Here is a 19,500-nt window from a genome sequence, read left to right as displayed (position 1 = left end):
ATACTTTAAGCTCCATATACGATATATTGAACTGTATTATTATCATTATTATTATATTTTTGAACCATAAAAACATGGAGCAATTGTCAAGGAAAAAGCAGATGGTCACAAAGGAGAAAGCAGATGATGTTTTGAAATCATCCTCCTGGACTTCGCTTGGAGTCTCATAACGTTTGTCTCATTAATATGGTTTTATTTTGGTACATGATTTTTTTTTTCTCTCTCTCATCATGTACTGCGGCAGACGTGACCTTTCGTCACAACATAGCGATGGTCTCTTACCGCAGATCTGCGCGCTCTCATCAAGGCCGTCGTCGCAGTCGTTCTCGCCATCGCACAGCCATTGTTTGGCAATGCACTTGTTTTTGGAGCAGGCGAACTGGTTCCACAAACATGACGAATCTAAAGAGGCAAGAAAAACGGAGTAAAAAAATCAAAACAATCTCACATTGTGGAAAAACGGAGTATTTATTTATTTTTATGAAACACAAGAATTGGCCTGGTTTCAACTTCCCTCTCCTCAGATGTCACAAAAGAGGCAATTAATTCACATCAGAGTTATTTGTTACTTTGTTAAAAACATGAATCAAAAAATAAACATACCATTAGCTTTCTTGTTTTGCTACAATTTTTTCATTATCATTTTGACAAAATATGATGTTCAAGGGTCAGAATGGAATGTACAAACATCTAGAACAGCAGGTCTCAAATATGTCTTTAGGATTAAGTCAGTTAATCAATTTCCAAAAAATAACTATTGATTTACTTGGCAACTGATTAGTTGTGGATGAATTAACTCTTTAAGTGCTAAGCGTTAATTGAAAAGCATTTCGAGCATTTTGCCACACCTTCAAGGCTGATAGAATATTGCATTTAATGACTATGCGGACCTTGGTCATACCATAAGAAAGATTGGATTCCATACTTTAGAAAAGTAAGATTTTATCTTATTCCTTTCTTTATTCATCACTATTTGAAAATAGGTCATTTGAGTGACACCAAGCTATGTTGGACAAAAGCGAAAATTACCCTTTTTATGACCCAAGATTTTTGTTAGTAGCATTTGAACCATCTCAACAGTCCTAACATTCCATAAAACATGAAAAAAACAGTGAAAATATGTTTTTGGTGTCCAAATAACAGTTTTCGTTTATGTGTACTACATTACAGCAGTGCTCGATTGGCATAATATTACGGGGAGTGCTGGCTAGTGTATCTATCTGTGATAGACATAGGTGATATTAATTCTTGTTACTGGCACATAACCTAAGTATTTTACAAAAATTCTTGACCATGGCACTGAGTTATCCGTTGCAAAACCGGTTTCCACTTTAGCCAATTGATGAATTAGAATCGTTAAATATGGTAATATGTATAGCCTGGCTGATATAACTAGCCAAAGATGATGCAACACACTTTTTAATATCAAAGCTGTTCTTTGAATAGATTACTGAAAGTCATTTTTTTTCCATCTATTTGATGCAGCTAGTGCAGTGGGCGGGTTTGAAACAGTTTGATGTTAATGGAAAGGCATCAGTGGTGATCATTGTGTGGAAATGCACATATAGTCATTATCCGCACTGAGCGTGCGTCGTTAAGTCACTCTGCGTTCCCCCGGGGAGTCGTAGTGATGCCAGCTCTGACACAGCTTTGATGAGAGAGGAGAGGAAGGGTCAGACAGCGGCAAGCCAAATTATGGATAAGGATCCGGCTAGTGACGCGCGCTCGTGTTTACACATACTGTACCTTGCTGTCAAACCTTGCCCGTGAAGCCCAAAGATAACGCTTAGAAGAATGTTAAATGGCTAAATGTGGAAAGCGTGATTATGCTGTACGCGAAACCAGATTTGCACTTCAGACGCTTCAAGCGTATTACAAAATAGAAGGTGTGCCACATGTTAAATGTATCAAAGCTATTCTTTTCTTCCTCACGCGGAACAGCACATAGTGAAGCACAGCCGCAGACTTGACAAACGATTATTTCATCGAAGAGGATGTGGAATTTGAAACCATTTCAAATTGCCATGACATTTTCCTGAAACCCCTTTTGCCTTTGTCGTCAGATTATCAGCGTCTGGAGCTTTTTATATGATAATTAACGAAGCCGAATGGGAGTATTGTCTAGTCCTGAAACGCTATTCACTACGAGCTGTGGAATAATTCATATCTCGTCTGATAGAGGAGAAATATGAAGCATGGGCTGTCATTGCTTCACACTGGCAGACAAAATGAGGACATGCTCATGTGTAATGCACCCCTCCAACAATAATTTACGCAATATATCAGATAACTCAAAGACAATTAAATGCTAACCCTCAACTACCTTCCGCTGCCTAGCGACAGAGGTGTGAACAAAGGTGCTGCTTATAACAGGCAGAGCGAAGCGTCAACGCCAAGTTACGTGTTTGATATTAGTCTTCTTTGTTGGACCGTTGAAAAAAAAAAACAAAAAAACTACAAGCTAATCAGATAAAAATAAGGACGGGGCACTTTTTTTTCCCTCCCAATTACAGTTATTTTCCTCTACAACAAAATCTGCAAAAATACCCCTCAGTGTGAAAAAATCTTCATGCATTGAAGCCTTTCCCTCTTTTTTAGTTCCCCCTACAAGGAAAAATCCCTGTTGCATAATACGAAATGTTTTCCTCTGCATTTTCCTAGCATTGAAATTCACTATAGCAAAAACAACAAGCCAGCAACAAAAATTGAGATTGGCTTATTCTTGACGCGCCGGCACGCATTTTGCAGCACTTTACAGTCAGTTCGGCTTTCCCCCGAAGTCAGACAATATTCGCACATACTCTAGGTGACGGTAAATGGAGTCTACAATATACAAACAACACCACTATATAACAGAGGTAGAAAACCCTGGTAAATTCAAACAATCTAAATTATTCCAAGCATTTGCTCGCCAGGAGTTGTTTACAGTATTTCGGTCACAGTAGTAATTTTCAGGCCAATCATAAAGGTGTTTGCACTGGTAAACTTTCATAAGCAAAAGTTTGTCCGCCATTTTTTCTGCTCGTAAAGAAATTCCGGAAGGTACGCGTTGCAGAAAATCTGTTATAAAATAACGTCATTTGACGCACATAGCTCGCGGACGCATCAAGCTTAAACCAAGCTTAACACTTGAAGACCGGATAAAAGTAATAAAGAAGAAAGATGGATGTTGCAAAGTGAAAAAATAAGTGAAATTTATGTAAGTATGGAAATTAATGCTTATTGTAGATTTGGCAATTTCTTTTTTTTTTATTATTTTATTATTTTTTTTATTTTTCAATATGGGCTAGTTTGATGGTTATATTTTTGAAGTCAGATTTTGAATTGCACAACATTCCACATATCATTTAAACTTATAATATCATTATACCATATTTAATGTCCCACAACAAAAACACTTGAAGTATGCCATGAATAGCAACGTATCAAAAATCCCAATGTTTACCACGAGTAAAGCACTGATGTTTTATTTAAATATGCAAAAAAACGGATACTAGTGTAATGCAAGTTCTCCAATTAAATTGTTGTGCTCAGCTGAACAAAGGCTGAAACCTTTGGGACTTTTAAGATGTACAATGGTCAATTTGAAGAAACCAGGCGCAAGCAATGCAAAAAAAAAAGATAAATGCTAGATATTTAAGTCAATAGCATCTAATTCTTATATACTGTGTTATTCACAGCCAGCTGCTGTATACGCATAATATTAGTATTAATATTTGTGATCTCATTGAATAAGATTGAAGGCAGTAGACATCAATGACCCATTTTAAGTGGCTGTGAATATTTTCATTTTTAGTCTCGAGAAGTTTCGGCAGTGATTGGCAGAGTATCGCTTCCTTTTGAGTTTAGGATGTGAATTTAACTTTTCACAAACAAACTCCGTGATGAAGCTCTAATTCAAAAGAGCAAAACAATGTGACTTAAAATTGCCTTGTAGTAATAAATATAACAACTCTCTTTCTCTCTCTCTCACTCACTCAAACTCTCATTAAACTGAACATTACATGTAATGCACTTTTGATACCAAGAAAAATCTTCCAAAAGTCTTCTATGGAGAGTACAAACAATGTTTTTCAGGTCAGTGAGTTGACATTTGTTTGTTTACCGCACTGGAATTCGTCCGCGCCATCTTCGCAGTCTTTCTGCCCGTCACAAAGCCACACGCTGGAGATACAGTTCCCGCTGGGACATGAGAAGTGGCCTTCCTCGCACTTCTGTCCGTGGGAAACTTCATGTGCAAAGAATCCAAAAAAAAAAAAAAAAAAAAGCTGGTGTTAAAAGTATCAAATTTATAGGCTAGAATTAGAAGTTTGAATTACTTCCTGCTTCTGTGTCTAAGAATCATGGGCAATAAAGCATTAACCCACTGCTTCTCAATTTTTTGCGACACCCACCACATGAAAGAGAAAACCTTTCGCGATGCTCCCACACACCTCACTGATTCTAAATAAGATTATCATCTATAAATGATGATTTATATGTATTTTATATGTATAATTTATATATATTGTAAAAGTATACATAAAAATGTATCCTTTTGTAAAATTATCAAATCAAATATTGCAATAGAAATAAACTACTTGTCACTACTTTTCATGTTTATACCGGTTACAGGTTAGTCTAAAACTGAAAAAAGAAGACATTTACACATGCAGCAAAGTGCCTGAAATGCTGGATCTGAGCATTCCATGCTGTACTCGCCTCTGAGAAATCGCCCGTACTAAAAATTTAAAGTGCTGCAAATGCAAAGTGTGTTCCCAGCGTCTCACCCTGGCAGTTGGCCTCATCAGCGTAATCTCCGCAATCGTTGGCGCCGTCGCAAATCCACGACGGGTGGATACAAAGCGAAGTAGAGTTGCACCTGATGAAATCTTTGGCTTTCACCCCCAACTTGTAGTAGTGAGAGCAGTCGGTGTGGTCTGAATACAAAATACCAGAGCACAATAACTGTCTGTCACCATGGCGGTAAAAGGTAGCGCTAAGCTTTGGCGTGGGGGCATTATTCGCTGTGATCCGAGTGACAAGCACATATTCCGGAGCCCGGATCCAAGCGAGAGCGCGGCTCTATAGCTAGAGGTAAAGCTTTGACTTGATGTTTCCTTCTTAAGTGCCATGCAAAGCGCAGCCTTAAGGACTCACTGCAGTTTTTTTCATCCGAGGCATCAGCGCAGTCGATGACCTGGTTACACCAGGTGCTGCTGGCTACACAGCTCCCGTCCTTGCAGGGTAGTTCTGACGAGCCACATGTGACATCTGGGTGGAGAGAATTAGCATTTCACAGGGATAATACAGTTTGGCACTGAACCATACTTGGTAGTAAACAATAAAAAAACAAGATGCTAGTGTACATACAATCTCAGTTGGATGTGATGTAATGTGGCTGCTAAGATTGTTCTCAAATGTCCGGATACTTTTGCGAAAATTGCAAAGAAGCTGTTGCTTAATTTGCCAAACATCGTAGGCTTTTTTTTCATACCGTATTTTGCGCACCAGATTATAAGGCGCACCCTCAATTAATGACATATTTTAAAACCTTTTCCATATATAAGGCGCACCGGATTATAAGGCGCACCCTCAATTATTGACATATTTTAAAACTTTTTCAATCACAATATAGTAATACTCAAAATAATAACAATAATAACTCAAATAATGACTCTAAACTCTCAATAGCATAATAACTCAATGTCAATCTGACCAACCTTGTTCAACTGTAAACACACAAAAGAAACGGGTAAAGCACTTTATCAGTTCATTCCCCATCTCAATACTGTATATATAAGGTGCACCTGATTCTAAGACGCACCATCAGCTTTTTAAAAAAAATAAGGCTTTTAGGTGCGCCTTATAGTGCGGAAAATACGGTACTTTTTTTTACGGCACAGTAATCTGGATTTCGAATACTTGAGCCATTCATTTCATTCAAAAATAAAACGATATCAGCGTACAGTACATGGATGCAAGTTAGTAACTGGATTTAACTGTATTCTGAAAGTGATAAAAGAGTATCGCCTATACTTTGAAATTCATGTAACGTCTTTATTTCTCTTGAGCAAGCGTCTCTGTTCAGAGAGAAAAATCAATCGCTACTCGTAGGGACTTATGTGCAATCCGACTGCTTCTTACACGGCTAAAATAAACAAAACATTGGCAGCCTGCTGAGTGAAGAAGCAAAAAGGATTGTGCAGACTTTAAAAAGCAGCTTTTTGGGGTGTCCGACGAGGGTGGGCTCATCTTTTGTGCGTCCTCTGTAATCTCAGGACTCATTAGGAGGAGAGAGGCTTAGCGCAGCATGCCTTTTTGTGGCTCGTAATAATATGAGCATAAACGTGGCTAGAGCCTGCCCTCGGAGGCGTTTCGGGACGGGTTGAGCACCGCGTCAGGCGGCCTCTACTTACTGGCACAGAAGGCTTCATCGGAATTATCCCCGCAGTCATCGATCCCATCACAGAAGTGCGTGTTGGCCACACATCGTTGGTTATAGCACGGCTTGAAACCCTTACGGCACTTCCTGTTGTCTGGAGACGTTCAAGGGAAATGCTTAATATCCTTTAATATTCGTCATTCATAGTCCCGTCATGTTTCTCACCGCAGTACTGCATCTTCTCATCGGACTTATCTTTGCAGTGTGCGATTCCATCGCAGGTAAGCTCGTAGCTAACACACTCTCCATTCCCACACTCAAACTCGCTGTGAATGTTGCAAGAAGACTTTTTTGCTACAGTAAGTGAAAGACAGACATCAAAATTAGGTTCTTGGATGGTCAGTAATGGAAGGAAATGTGTTGTGCTATGATTAAAATAAAATTCACAGATATAATCCACATTACTTGCATATAACAATATACCTTATATCGTGCATTACCGCTTCCCGGGGGAATGTGAATGTGATATTTTAGCATGGCGTCTTCAGTAATTGACACATTATTTGATGTTTTTGAATGCTGTGACAGTAACAGTCATGTTTTTTTTTGTTTGTTTTTCAAAATAAGAGCAAATGAATTAGAATATGACTCAACGATATTTTTGTTTACTTCAGTACTTAATTACATGAAATACTTTATCTAAAATATTTAGTTACTTCAGTACTTAATTTTTTATTAGCTATATTAAATCCTCCTCTTGACAAGAAACCGATTAGTTCATCCCTAAAGCACGGGTGTCAAACTCACGGCCCGTGGGCTAGATCCGGCCCGCCATATCATTTTATGTGGCCCGTGAAATGCTAATTAAGACAAGTTTCTTCAACTTTTACAACTTTGTTTTTGTCAGATTTTACCCACACCTACAGTGAAAAACACCAAGGTTAAGCTATGCATGTCCAAACGACTACAGTATTCCATGAAAAGTGCCACTGAAATCAATATCCACTAGTGCAAACACTTTCCAGGTGGGCACTTGTGGCCCGCGCACAATTGAACGCGACTTACACACGCATCTGTTGTCATCGAGGAGGACGCGTTCGCCACGACAAGTGCAGTTGACCCTCCCTTGGGCGGTCAGGAGGCAAAGGTCGCCGCAGCCTCCGTTCACATGTTGACACGGTGAGAGCTCACCTGCAACAATCGCCAATGCTGTGATACAGTGTTCCCTAGCCACTTCGTGCTTCACTTTTTGCGGCTTTGGAGCTTCACGTTTTTAGATAAAGATACAGTCTCAATGAAAGTCAAGTTGTAAATACTCACAGTTGTTGGTATCCCTGGCAACGGCGATAATTCCCATGGGCTGATGGGGTATGTCTGCTCGGAGGACCTTGACGTCGCCGCCCGTATATTTGTCAGAGCGCAGCACTGACCTCCGGGCCCAGTCGGACCAGTAAATGAAATCTGCATAGATGGCCAGCCCGTAGAAGTTTCCTTGGCTTGACTTCACAATCACCTGCAAGTCCCGCAATCTGTTATCAACGTTTCCTGTTTCATCCACCAACAAAGCAGGAACATTCAGCAGGATTCTATTTCACGTGGCTCATAATGTTTCCTTGCATTAATCGACACATCAGCCCATGCAAATGCTGCACCCAGATGTTGCAGGGGGGTAAATTGCACTGTCATTGGCAGGGAAGAAGGAATCCATCAGCGTCCTCCTTGTGGGACTCTGGAAGCTTGCGTGGGAGGATCACAGCCTCCAGCAGCTCTGTACTTGCTGCCATTAGTGGAACAGGCTTGTAAGCAGCCTCACATTAGCCCGCTGCCACACTGGCATGATTAGGACAGGTGTTGATTAAAGAAGCCCGCCACGCAGATGCAACAACTGGCCAGGGGACGAGTGGTAGACAGTGACAGAGAGGGTTGGGGTAGGGGTGGGTACGGGACGGGGATCTGGCTCGCGCCAGATGGGGGAACATACTGCCAGGAAATTATTTGGGATTCGGGAAGCGTTACACACAGCAGCATATGCCTTGTGTGTTTTATATAAATGGGAAAATTCACATAGTTTGCTTTTATTAGTATACCTAACATGCGGCGTTTATTATTCAGATTTAACTCCACCGTGGTTAAGTATGCAGTGGTGGCTGATATAACAATACTCACAGGCAAATTTTTGTTAGCTTCTGCAAAGAAATAACAAGTATTGATGTGGTTTATTGAGAAGCTTAGATGCTCACCATTAAGGGTGGAACTAGTCCTTGTGTAATTTGAATACCTTGGTTCAATAAAGTGCCTCCGGTGCCCATTTATATTGTGTACACACTAGGATAGGCAAGGGAAGATCTTTGTAACCTCTACAACTGCACGCAGGTGCGCTATGCAGGGCTCTCAAAGCTCTTAGAAGAGAAAAGGGGGCATGAAGGTGAGGGCGGAGAAAAAAAAATAAATCGAGGCCATGCCCGCACAAGGTCATAGCATAAGTCTGAAAAAAAAAACAAAAACCTTGCACATGGGCCAAAAAAAAAGACAATATACCATATCTCAAACAACATGTTGAACGTTAGCCGTAGGCAGCGGTGAGCAGCAGCAGTAGATGCTAGCAAAAGTCAACTGTGCCATATAGGCAGGCGTGTGCCATCGGATTATTTTTCAAAGACAGTAATAGCCATAAAAGACTGAACTGACACAGTTGCTCTTCCTATTTTTCACATTTGAACAAACTAGGCTTATAGAAAGTTGATCTTCTAGCTAACAAAAATTGCAACGTGTTTTTAGCTGTGACTTCATTTCATTAAACCCAATGGGGAGATGTTTGTCTAAAATTTCACCATTTGTAGAGATTTTTTTTTTTGATTATCGAAAAGATTTTTTGGTAGAATACCAGAATACCAAAAATATTCGATAGCTGTAAACTGAGTCTACATATACAATATTTCCTTATGTCTCTAAATGCAAAAGTTACATCATATTTAGCTTATGTTAAGGCTTCAACTGCCGGAGCTAACCATCAGCCACTTCAGGTTCAATTTACACACTTTAATTGGAATGCACCCCGGGCGGTCTCATAGCAAAGTCTTCATTAAAGGGAATTAGACAGCAGGAGGTCCAGATAGGGACCTGAAGGTGAAGGCTTTCCAGCTGACCCGGCTCAGTCAACATATGGATTGCAAATTGAGATGGGCCAAGGTGCCGGGTCTACATGTCTAATCCATGGAGAAAAAAAAAAAAAAAAAGAAAAATAGCATTGTGTGGTCAGACATTGCATACAGACCGTACAAATCCAATTGGAATGCCATATAATTTCCTGGACATGTACATGCCAAGCATCCTGTGTGCTTTGCATACCACTGCGTCTAGTAATATTCAAGCAAGCGTATTGTGTTTATTCATACTCACATATCTGCCGGATCCATCGAAATCGCATCTCTCGATCTTGCCCAGACTTCGGTCGGTAAAGTAGAGCTTCTCTGCCTTGTGATCAATGGTCAGTCCGTTGGGTGTCAGGATATCCGTGCTGATGATAATCCTCATGTTCTTGCCTGATAACGTGGCCCTCATGATGCTGGCTCTCTGCTCATTCCAGTTGCTCCAAAACATCAGGCTAGAAATGTGGAAATGGAAATAAAAGGATAGACCATACAGTGTGTGTGTGTGTGTGTATACGCGTCACCCGTTTTGTATGTAATAAAAAGAAATAATAATCATAATGATTCATATCTTGATTTTACTAGCTCAGTAAATGAGTCAGTGTGCCTTTGGAAAATACATTTAAGAAGATAAATAAGAGCACATCAGGAGTCCATTAAGGCTTTCAGCTTCTGTGAGGCCTAATGATAAAACACTATCTAAATTGTCCCAAAAATATAAAGGAGGAAACTTTAAAGGTATTGGCTGAATTGAACTCACTCCAAATACATTTATTATATCTGTTAGTGTATACTTGTATAATACACCAATATAATTGACCTAATATATATATATATATATATATATATATATATATATATATATATATATATATGCACACAGTACGTTGGAGTATACAAGGTGTGTCAAAAAAGTTCCAGAACGAGTATGGTCTTCAGCTAAGAAGACCTGAATAGGATTGAGGGTGTTTTGAGATGCCAATGAGACCACAGACCAAACTAAAGACAAATGTCAAGGCACCGCTAAAGGTTTTCCCCACTCTAGCTCATCCCTCAGCGCAATATTTTTGTATTCTTTTCATACACTACTGGAAGGATTCGTCATAGCGATGCTCTTTTCAGTCAGAAACTGCCAGATCCTCAGGCCGTTGTGAAGCATGGTGTTGTCATGAAGTATTTGTAGACATGCGTTTTGATCATCTTCCCCAGTTAGTTTCAAGAATATCTGTTTGTGATAAAAGTCTTGGAACTTTTCTGACGGACCTCGATTGATTCTGGAGAAAAGAAGCTCTACTGACTTTTGACACTCATCCAGCGCCAAGGCATGTGGGTGGTCATCCTCAGAAAGTGTAACTACAGCCTCCCGGTCAATAGCATCAACTCTGCTCTGCTCAATGGTTTGTCTGGTGATTGTGGAGGTCGTGGAGCTGGTCCAATACAGCATGTCCCATGCTCTGTGGTACGCCAGGCCCTCTACCGAGCCCACGCCTGCAACAACATAACAAAGCTGTTCACCGTTTCCATTGGTGAACTTATAAAGTACATTCCAAGAATTGTTTCTCAAAATAGTACTTGATATAAATACCTCCAAACCAGTGCAAAGCGTTTTTGTATTAGAAAAGACTTTAACCACAGTGTTGTGCAATCCGTTCCTATTTATTAGTTTGGAACTATATTTGTAGTGGTATCTCTTGGCATATTTCATTCAGCCACTCTAGAAGATACTGTATGCTGTGTCCTAGTGTGATCAGCAAAGGCCCCAAAATTGAACCCTGTGGAATGCCTACTCCTCTGATGAGCTAAATAATTAATATGTTTCAACAAAAAAAAAATCAACAAAAACCAAAAAAAAATCAAATAAAAAACGATTAACATGTTAAACTACTGATTATCAAGATGAAGGTGCCATGTTGACATTGTTTTTGTTAAATAAATGGACGCACTCTTTTTCTTTCTTTATTAATAAATTGCAACAGTATTGAATTGAAACTCTGTAATGTTAGGCCCTCAAAATGATGTGAGATGGACACAAATGTAAAAAAATGAGATCAAGAAATAGCAAGGAACTGCAGATGAAAGTAATTGGTTATCAGGACGTTAGCTTGTTTAGCGAAAGTCTGCGTTTGTGGCTGCTTTCAGAGTGCCCCGTTGTAGCGGTGCACGCGAAAACAGAAGAGTGATATTCAATTAATTTTCTAAATAGTTCAAATTTGGCAGCACTGCTCCAAACATTCTATGCGATGTGTCAAATCCCATAGTCATTTCTTTTTCATTTTAACGGAACAGAAAATATGATGTCTCTTTATGTGTTTGCCCTCAAATTAACTGGTGACCAGAACAGTGTATACTTATTCCCGCTCACTTGCAGACCTAATAAGGACAAGCTCTTGCGCTGGAGTGGATGGACAAACAAACGCCGGAGTGCATCTGTCCGTTAAAAAAGGAGTTGATAATATTCATGTGTTAGACACCAAAAAGGTCATCGTCATCTCTGCCCAACAGGAGCTCCGTAAAGACGCTTCAGCGGACGGAGGAGACATCTCGCTTCCAACCTTCAATCATTCACCTCCCATTTAAGTAGTCAGCGTATTCCGAAGCTCCTTTTCACACAGACAGATGGATGAAAATAACACCCTTGTGTTTTGGGTAATTACAGTATGGTCCATCTCAATTTTAGGCCACAAGATTTGAGTTGGAAATATTGACTTTGTTTTGCAACAGATGGCCAACTCCATTTGAGGTTGGATGACTTTCCTTGTTGATTGCTGCGAAGTAACTACTCATGTCTGGGCTTGTGGGCTGGACAATAATTTGGCCTTGAAATAGTCTCTCGCAATCAATCATATTTCCAACCAGGTTGTGTGAAAAAGAAAAAAAAAATCTTCAGTGGAGCATATTGTTTACCAACTATCCCTGACCTCCAAACTGTTTCACGGTTTAAAATGAAAATAATATAGTGAGTGAAGTAAACATACTAAGCACGAGCACGGCTTTGGAATGTTCTGATTATAAAGAGTTCTTTGTTCACACCTGTTTTAAGCATATGCCACCACATAACAAGTGACGCTTGGGATCTGATTGTATTTACACCACGTGTCTAAAAATAAATAAAACACTTTGAGGGGGCAAGTTGTTGTGTGGTTGTACTTAAGAAAGGTGAAAAAAAACAGTTGCAGTAGAGAAGTTGTTAAAATGGGTACGAGTGAGTTAAGGGAGTTGATATTATATTTTAATGTTTTTTGCGGGTATCAACAAATTGAATTTAGTGCCATGGCAGAAACATGTTTTCTTTTCAAAATGAGAGCAAATCAAATGGAACATTCGACAATTTATCGCTGAATTGGTTTATATAGTCACTCATTGGCAAATCATATTCCATCAAAAATGCTTTGCGCTTGATAAGTGGGGAAAAAGGACATGTCACAGGGGGTACATCACAGAACATTTTGGAGAACACCTGTAGTAGTTCACATATCTCTGCAAGAGACATCCCAAAATGTGCAGCATGACCACGGTAATTGCAATTATTGCATTATCCAGTTGGGGATTAAATATTGTGTTAAAAATATACATATTTATAAAAAAATGTGGTCCAAACAGATTTGAAAAACAATTATAATCATTATAGACAACTAAAGCTGAAAATGTAGGGTCACAATGGGAATTACAGTGATGCTATTCCAACAAATATGAACATTTTGTATTCCCCATGGCTTCCTGCATAGTAGTTGCGGTTTATGTGGGGCAAAACAGAAGGCAAAACTGTTTCGACTGAAAGAAAAAAAAAAAAAAAAGAGGGAAAATGCAAAAGCCATAATAACCTTGTACGACTTAAAATTCTAACCACAGCAATAACAGCTCCATTTGGAGAACATTTAGCTGGAAGTAAAATTGGCCTGATGACGCAAGTCTAATTATTTCTCAAGATTTCAACATTCACTGCCAACCACTTGAAGTGATCATTTTCATAATCCACAATTGTGTTGTAATGATTATATTTACCCCGCAGCTATCAAAATATTGAAAAAATATCAGCATACAATTCTCTCATAATTCATCAAATAGCACCTGTAAAAGATTCAACAAAGCCCCCGAAACTTTGGCTGTCAAATTTCACGGCTTTTATTTCTACAAGACGGATTCACACTGAGCAGCGAGCATGTTGACTTTTTTATTTCAACCCGCAGAACATGTTTGCTGTTAAAAAAAGCAGAATCCCTTTCATTATGCGGAACATGAGAAAGGCCAAGGGATTAGCTGCTTGAACGTGCGTCTTCCTGTTTATGACAATAGCCCCACTGATGACAAACAACAATAAAGCAACTCGATTTAGACCCTTAGATGTGCATAACAACGAATGGCTACGCGCTTTGTTGCAGTTAATCGAAAGTTTGGAAGCCACAAACCCAAAAACCTCATACCGAGTCAACTGATTGCTAATTAATAGTTTGCAATAAAAGCCATCTGCCCGAGTTTCCCGCAAATTGTTGCTGGGTTGAAGGATTAATTATTGGGGGATGTGGAGATTAATTAGGGAAATATGCATGATTAACATCTGCACCTTCCATTAATGATGGGATGCGAGCAGAAGTTCCAGAGACAAACGCTGGTTTGACTTCTTCGAAATTGAGAAGCTGTTGGCGCTTCAAAAGCGTTGCCATCGCGGCAGGGGTGAAAACTAAATGAAGTCCGCTTGTCATACCAATACCCTATACTGTAATAGATGAAACAAAAGTATCATCGGGTTTTGTGCGCTTCTTATGACACAAATGCTCCCAAAATAAGGCGATAAGATCCATTAAATTGGCTGATAACGCAGCATCAGCTGAGTTGAGGTTGTGCGAAGGAGGGATCAGCAACGCTCTGCCGGCTTCCTGCCGTCTGTGCGTGTGCGTGTGTGTGCATTGTACACTATGTGTGTGTTTGAAGGGATGTGCGTGTCGATTTGGCCAGTGCTGAGCTTTGTTCCCGGGGGACATGTCGTCAAATTGCAGAGGATCCACACTTAGCAGAAGAGATTTTTGCAGCTCTTTTGACTCGAGCCGTGTTCTCATCAACACTTAAATGACACACGCTTAAAAAAAATGTAAAAAGATACACTTACTGAACTGACAAATTTGCCATGTATAATAGAATGTCATACGGTAAATCCTAAGGGTAACAATAAAATTTGACATTTTATTTTTGAAGGACTATTATTAAGTGTAATTGTTACGCAACATTTTTCCGACTCCCATAGTTAGGTAAAATTCTTGTGTTTAAATTATCAGAGCAAGTTTGACCAACCATTTTCCATCATGAACGATCTAAAGATCTTTACTTTAGATTAAATTATTCGTAATTTATTTGTAAAAATCCAACAGCAACACAGGCTAACTATACATACATATGGAATTTATAAAAAGATGTATGTTTTCTATGTTTTCTAAAAAGTCTTGAAAAAAGTATGGATTTTTCCTTAAGAATCATGCTTAAGACATTTCAACAAAGTTGAGTTGGAGTTTGTAATTAATTTTATTTTAATGCCCATATTATCTTCATACTGAAAATTTATATTAATCGTTACCAGCCCTGAAAATGTAAAAAAAAACAAAAACAAAAAAAAACAACTCTCTCTCAAGCAGGGGTGTCAAACTCATTTTTATTATGGGCCACATTGCAGTTCCAGTTTCTATCGAAGGGCCATTATGACTGTGAAGTCTAAAAAATTTGAAGTATGCTTATCACACATTTGTCTAGTTATGAAAAACTGTTCAAAAAGGGTGATCGCTACCAAATAAATTGCTTTTTTGTTTCTGAAGAATTTGTAAACGTTGAAGACAACTTGCAAAATTGATATTTTAGCCAGGAACTTGAAGTCCTTACGAGCATCTGGCGGGCCACATAAAATGAGGTGGCGAGCCGGATCTGGCCCCTGCCCCTTGAGTTTGACACCCGTGGTCTAAAGTCTTCATGAACAGACAAAAAGATGACAAAACAGACGGTGAATATGAATAACACTTACTTTCCGCGACGACCGAGTGTCCTGTCCAGTCGTCATTGATCATCTGGATGTTCCCAAAGTGACCATCACTGAAAAAGATACGATTGGTGCCGAGCGTATGCTGACCGTAGTCAAATGCCAAGGCGATGACATTCTTGAAAAGCGCCTGGTTTTCGAAAGGCTGCACCGGTGAGTTGAGGTCATTCTCATCCGAGAGGTGGATGCTTTTCAGAGTTGTCCTCTCAGAGTAGAGGAGATAACCTTCATAGCGCTCGCAGGAAAAACCGTTCTCTGATAAGCGTCCGTGGGCGCAGGAGCAGGTTCGACGCCCGCCGCCCACGTGAAAGCAAAGCTGTCGGCAGCCGCCGTTGTTCCTGGCGCATGGGTTCGAACCTACCGGACAAACCGTTCGAGGAAGAGCGTTCATTTGTGTTGTGTAGTTAGGTACACAGGCATTCAAATGTAACGTATTTTCCGCGCCATTAGGCGCACCGGAGTATAAGGCGCACCCTCAATCAATGACATATTTTTAAAACTTTTTCCACATAAGGCGCACCAGATTATTAGGCGCACCCTCAATCAATGACATATTTTAAAATTTTTTCAATCACAATATAGTAATACTCAAAGTAATAACAATAATAACTCAATAGCTAAACTCTCAATAGCATAATAACTCAATGTCAATATGAGCAACCTTGTTCAACTGTAAACACACAAAAGAAACGGGTAAATTTTACTTTATCAGTTCATTCCCCATCTACGAATCCCAATCTCAATATTGATCCATATATAAGGCGCGCCTGATCATAAGGCGCACCATCAGCCTTTTAAAAAAAATTAAGGCTTTTAGGTGCGCCTTAAAGTGCGGAAAAAATGGTACTTTTAGGTTAAATGCTAAAAATAGCCATTTTCCCCCTAATGCGAACATGCAATTTTGCAAGTAAAAAAACAAACAAAAGCAAAACAACAAGCATTAGCATTTAGCATCCAGCCTACATACAGTACTTGCAGGCTAAAAATATTTACGAAAAAATATTGTTTTAGCATTTAGCCTACAAATACGTTCAAACACAGTTGCGAGTAATATTTGCAAGTATGTTCAACCAAGTTTGTCTGTAAAACGTCTTATCCACTTTGGTAGCACCATGCTTCCGTGGCTATAGGTTCACGTTAGGGGATTTGTAAAATAACATTGGAAAAAAACAATGATATGGCAGTCATTTTGGGAATCAATAGGCGAGCGGAGCGAAATGCTCAACCTTTCTCTCTGCTTCTGGTGAAGACTGTCACACCCTTCAAATTGACCCCGAGGCCACTCCTCATTGTCACGGCCTCGCTGCTGTCAGTCTTCAAGCCTCGTCGGATTGAACCATTGGAGAAGGCCCTGAAGGACATAGTCAGGGGGTGAGAAAGTCATTTGACTGTGCGAAGAAGATATAATTCCACACCGTTTTTTATCTTTTGCTTTTTTTTTTTTTCCTTTGCAAGCTCAGGACGATATCATATAGATAGAAAGATCATAGCTGCAAAGTAAAACCCGATCTGGCCGCCATTCCATTTGAACATAGATTAGCAATGGATGAGAAGAAGAGCACATGAAATCCCACTTTTTTCACAAGAGGCACTCAGCTATGGCTGTGGAGTAACCTTGTGAAGCAGCTGGATTCGAGACAATACTGGCATGTAAACTCCAAAAATCAATTTTGCCAAGCCTCAAAATGATGGCCTTGAGGACAACCAAATAACGACACATCAGTGTCTTTTGCGGACGCAGCTTCCAATGGGGTTTTCATGTCAATACCGCCGGAATAGACTGGAAGCCTGTAAACAATGACTGCTGCCAAAGAGATAAGCAAGGAAGGTTCCATGGCAACGGGCATATAATAACGGGATATTTCTTCGGCGCAAAAATGTCTTCTTACAATTCTCCAGTTGGCTGTAATGGATGTGGAAGACTGACCCCTGACAATATTTTTGTTGCCATTTTCCAAACTACTTCTAGTTGCTCTTTTCCACTTGGATTTATGAAAGAGACCTTGGAGCAGGTCATCCAACTTCCAGATCATAAATGAGAAGCTCACACACTAACTTGAGCTAAAATACTCTCATCTAGCCCCTAAATAAAATCAATTTATATGAGATCAGAAGAAATTATTTTAAGGCTTGACACACACTGAGTGACGCAGACTGAGATGTCCTCCAGTGGCCGTTTGTTGTGCTCTGATTCAAAAATTTGAAAAATATTTTTAGGCAAAAAAAAATAGGAAAAATGTGAAGATGGCTCTCAAAAAACAACAAACATGTTTTCAATGATAAAATTATTAAGATTATTATTTTATTTTTCACAAAGAAATGAGCACTCTAAAATATTGTGCAGTGTAGTACTTCTTCTAAATATAAAGTCATGACACAATTAAATAGAATTTAAAGAAATGAACATCTTTTTTATGCTCAACGGTTTTTATGTTTCAGTTCATGAATAGTGCAATACTCCTGGTGAAAAAAAAATGGATGCAATGTTGTCCTTATTAATAGATTTCCAAGGAATTTGATCAAAACTCTTAGTAAGTATCCACAAAATGTATTTAATCCAACCTTATTATTTTTGTCCACTGTAGTTGACATTTATTTTTGGTCTATATCTTTTTTACCCATTGGAGTCCAAGTGAGCTCAGGTATGGACATTTTGACCTTTAAAATGTCTCATGTTTGGGTGAGATTCAATTCACTGCTGAGACAAAATGGACAACAATAGGCACAAATCAACTAGCTGGGTCTCAGGAGAATTTCACATGTTATTCATATTTTTTTAAAGGGAAAGTCAACCATTAAACAGGAGGACAAAAAATACTATGTATTTTTTGGAAAAAAAAAGTTTTTTTTTTTTTTTTTTTTGAATATTTTCCCATTAGAATTTCTTATTTTATTTGTCAACTGTGAGTTTTTTTCCCCCCATATCGGTCAACTTCAACCACATTGCTCACCTAATTTATCAGATTTAATATTCTACTAACAACTATGTATATCTGATCAAAAAATGTATTTGTACTAAGCTACAACACGCAAGATGAGATACTACTTGCTACTGCTGCATGCTGTCAGCCGCTTGTTTTACATCCCAGCCTGCTCCCTGTGTTGCCGATAACATACGTAACATTCAGTAATACTGAATCAATACTGCAATCTTCTGCTGCAATGTAAACAAAAGTATCAGGCTCACGATCTGCTGATAACCTTTATTAAAAGGCTGCACTCTCGATCGCCACGTCCTTAGTACCTCGGCTTTCCGCAGAACCTTTAAAGCGGAGGGTTAAATATCAGCTTAACGTTGCAGACTTTGTGGGAAAATACACGTGTGGTGCCTTAAAGAAAAAAATGTCGATTACCTGTCAGCCCAATAGATGTAAGGCCCAAACACCGCCACCGAGAACAGGTCCACGTTGGCCGAAGACAGGACTATCTCCCGGCTCTCCCCCGTCTCAAGGTTGATCCTCTCGATCTTATCGGTACGGGCATCGCACCAGTATAATGTATTTTCCTGAGAAGCAATTTGAAAATGTATATGAGACACAGTCGCTGCCACAAAAGGATGAGAGGAGGTCAGGGTAGAACGCGTCAAACGGAATTGAAGAGGGAAGCACTGTGGGATCAATGAACTTTACCTCATAGTCTATAGAAATGCCGTTGGGCCACAAAATTCCCGAGTTGACCAAGGTGACTTGATCGGAACCATCCAAGCGTGATCGGCCAATACATGGGTTCTGGCCCCATTCGGTCCAGAACAGATACCTGGCAACAAAGATATTGTGGAATGCTAACTGGACAGCAAAGTTTTATATATTTATATATATAAAGTTGTATATATATGTATACATATATATATATATATATATATATATATATATATGTATACATATATATACATATATATATATATATATATATATACATATACATACATATATATATATATATATATATATATATATATATATATATAT

The 19,500-nt window shown here is 39.2% G+C and overlaps 1 protein-coding gene across 1 annotated transcript in view; it reads right to left on the bottom strand.

The window, feature by feature from the left end:
- LOC148423597 (low-density lipoprotein receptor-related protein 1B-like) overlaps positions 1 to 19,500 on the bottom strand; it is a 247,169-nt gene that overhangs the window by 58,420 nt on the left and 169,249 nt on the right. The window contains exons 39-52 of the mRNA XM_088415013.1: positions 19,162 to 19,288; positions 18,886 to 19,037; positions 16,759 to 16,883; positions 15,518 to 15,889; positions 10,812 to 11,001; positions 9,764 to 9,968; positions 7,685 to 7,877; positions 7,430 to 7,555; positions 6,590 to 6,718; positions 6,399 to 6,518; positions 5,140 to 5,253; positions 4,770 to 4,919; positions 4,106 to 4,228; positions 283 to 402 (exon numbers count right to left, since the gene is read on the bottom strand). Coding sequence (XP_088271139.1) covers positions 283 to 402; positions 4,106 to 4,228; positions 4,770 to 4,919; positions 5,140 to 5,253; positions 6,399 to 6,518; positions 6,590 to 6,718; positions 7,430 to 7,555; positions 7,685 to 7,877; positions 9,764 to 9,968; positions 10,812 to 11,001; positions 15,518 to 15,889; positions 16,759 to 16,883; positions 18,886 to 19,037; positions 19,162 to 19,288 — 2,246 coding nt within the window. The remainder of the gene's footprint in view (positions 1 to 282; positions 403 to 4,105; positions 4,229 to 4,769; positions 4,920 to 5,139; positions 5,254 to 6,398; positions 6,519 to 6,589; positions 6,719 to 7,429; positions 7,556 to 7,684; positions 7,878 to 9,763; positions 9,969 to 10,811; positions 11,002 to 15,517; positions 15,890 to 16,758; positions 16,884 to 18,885; positions 19,038 to 19,161; positions 19,289 to 19,500) is intronic.

The sequence above is a fragment of the Hippichthys cyanospilos genome, chromosome 5 (assembly GCF_059441005.1).
Source record: "Hippichthys cyanospilos isolate Australia breed blue-spotted pipefish chromosome 5, RoL_Hcya_1.0, whole genome shotgun sequence".
NCBI classification, from domain to species: Eukaryota; Metazoa; Chordata; class Actinopteri; order Syngnathiformes; family Syngnathidae; genus Hippichthys; species Hippichthys cyanospilos.
This window is presented reverse-complemented; position numbering and strand designations above follow the sequence as displayed.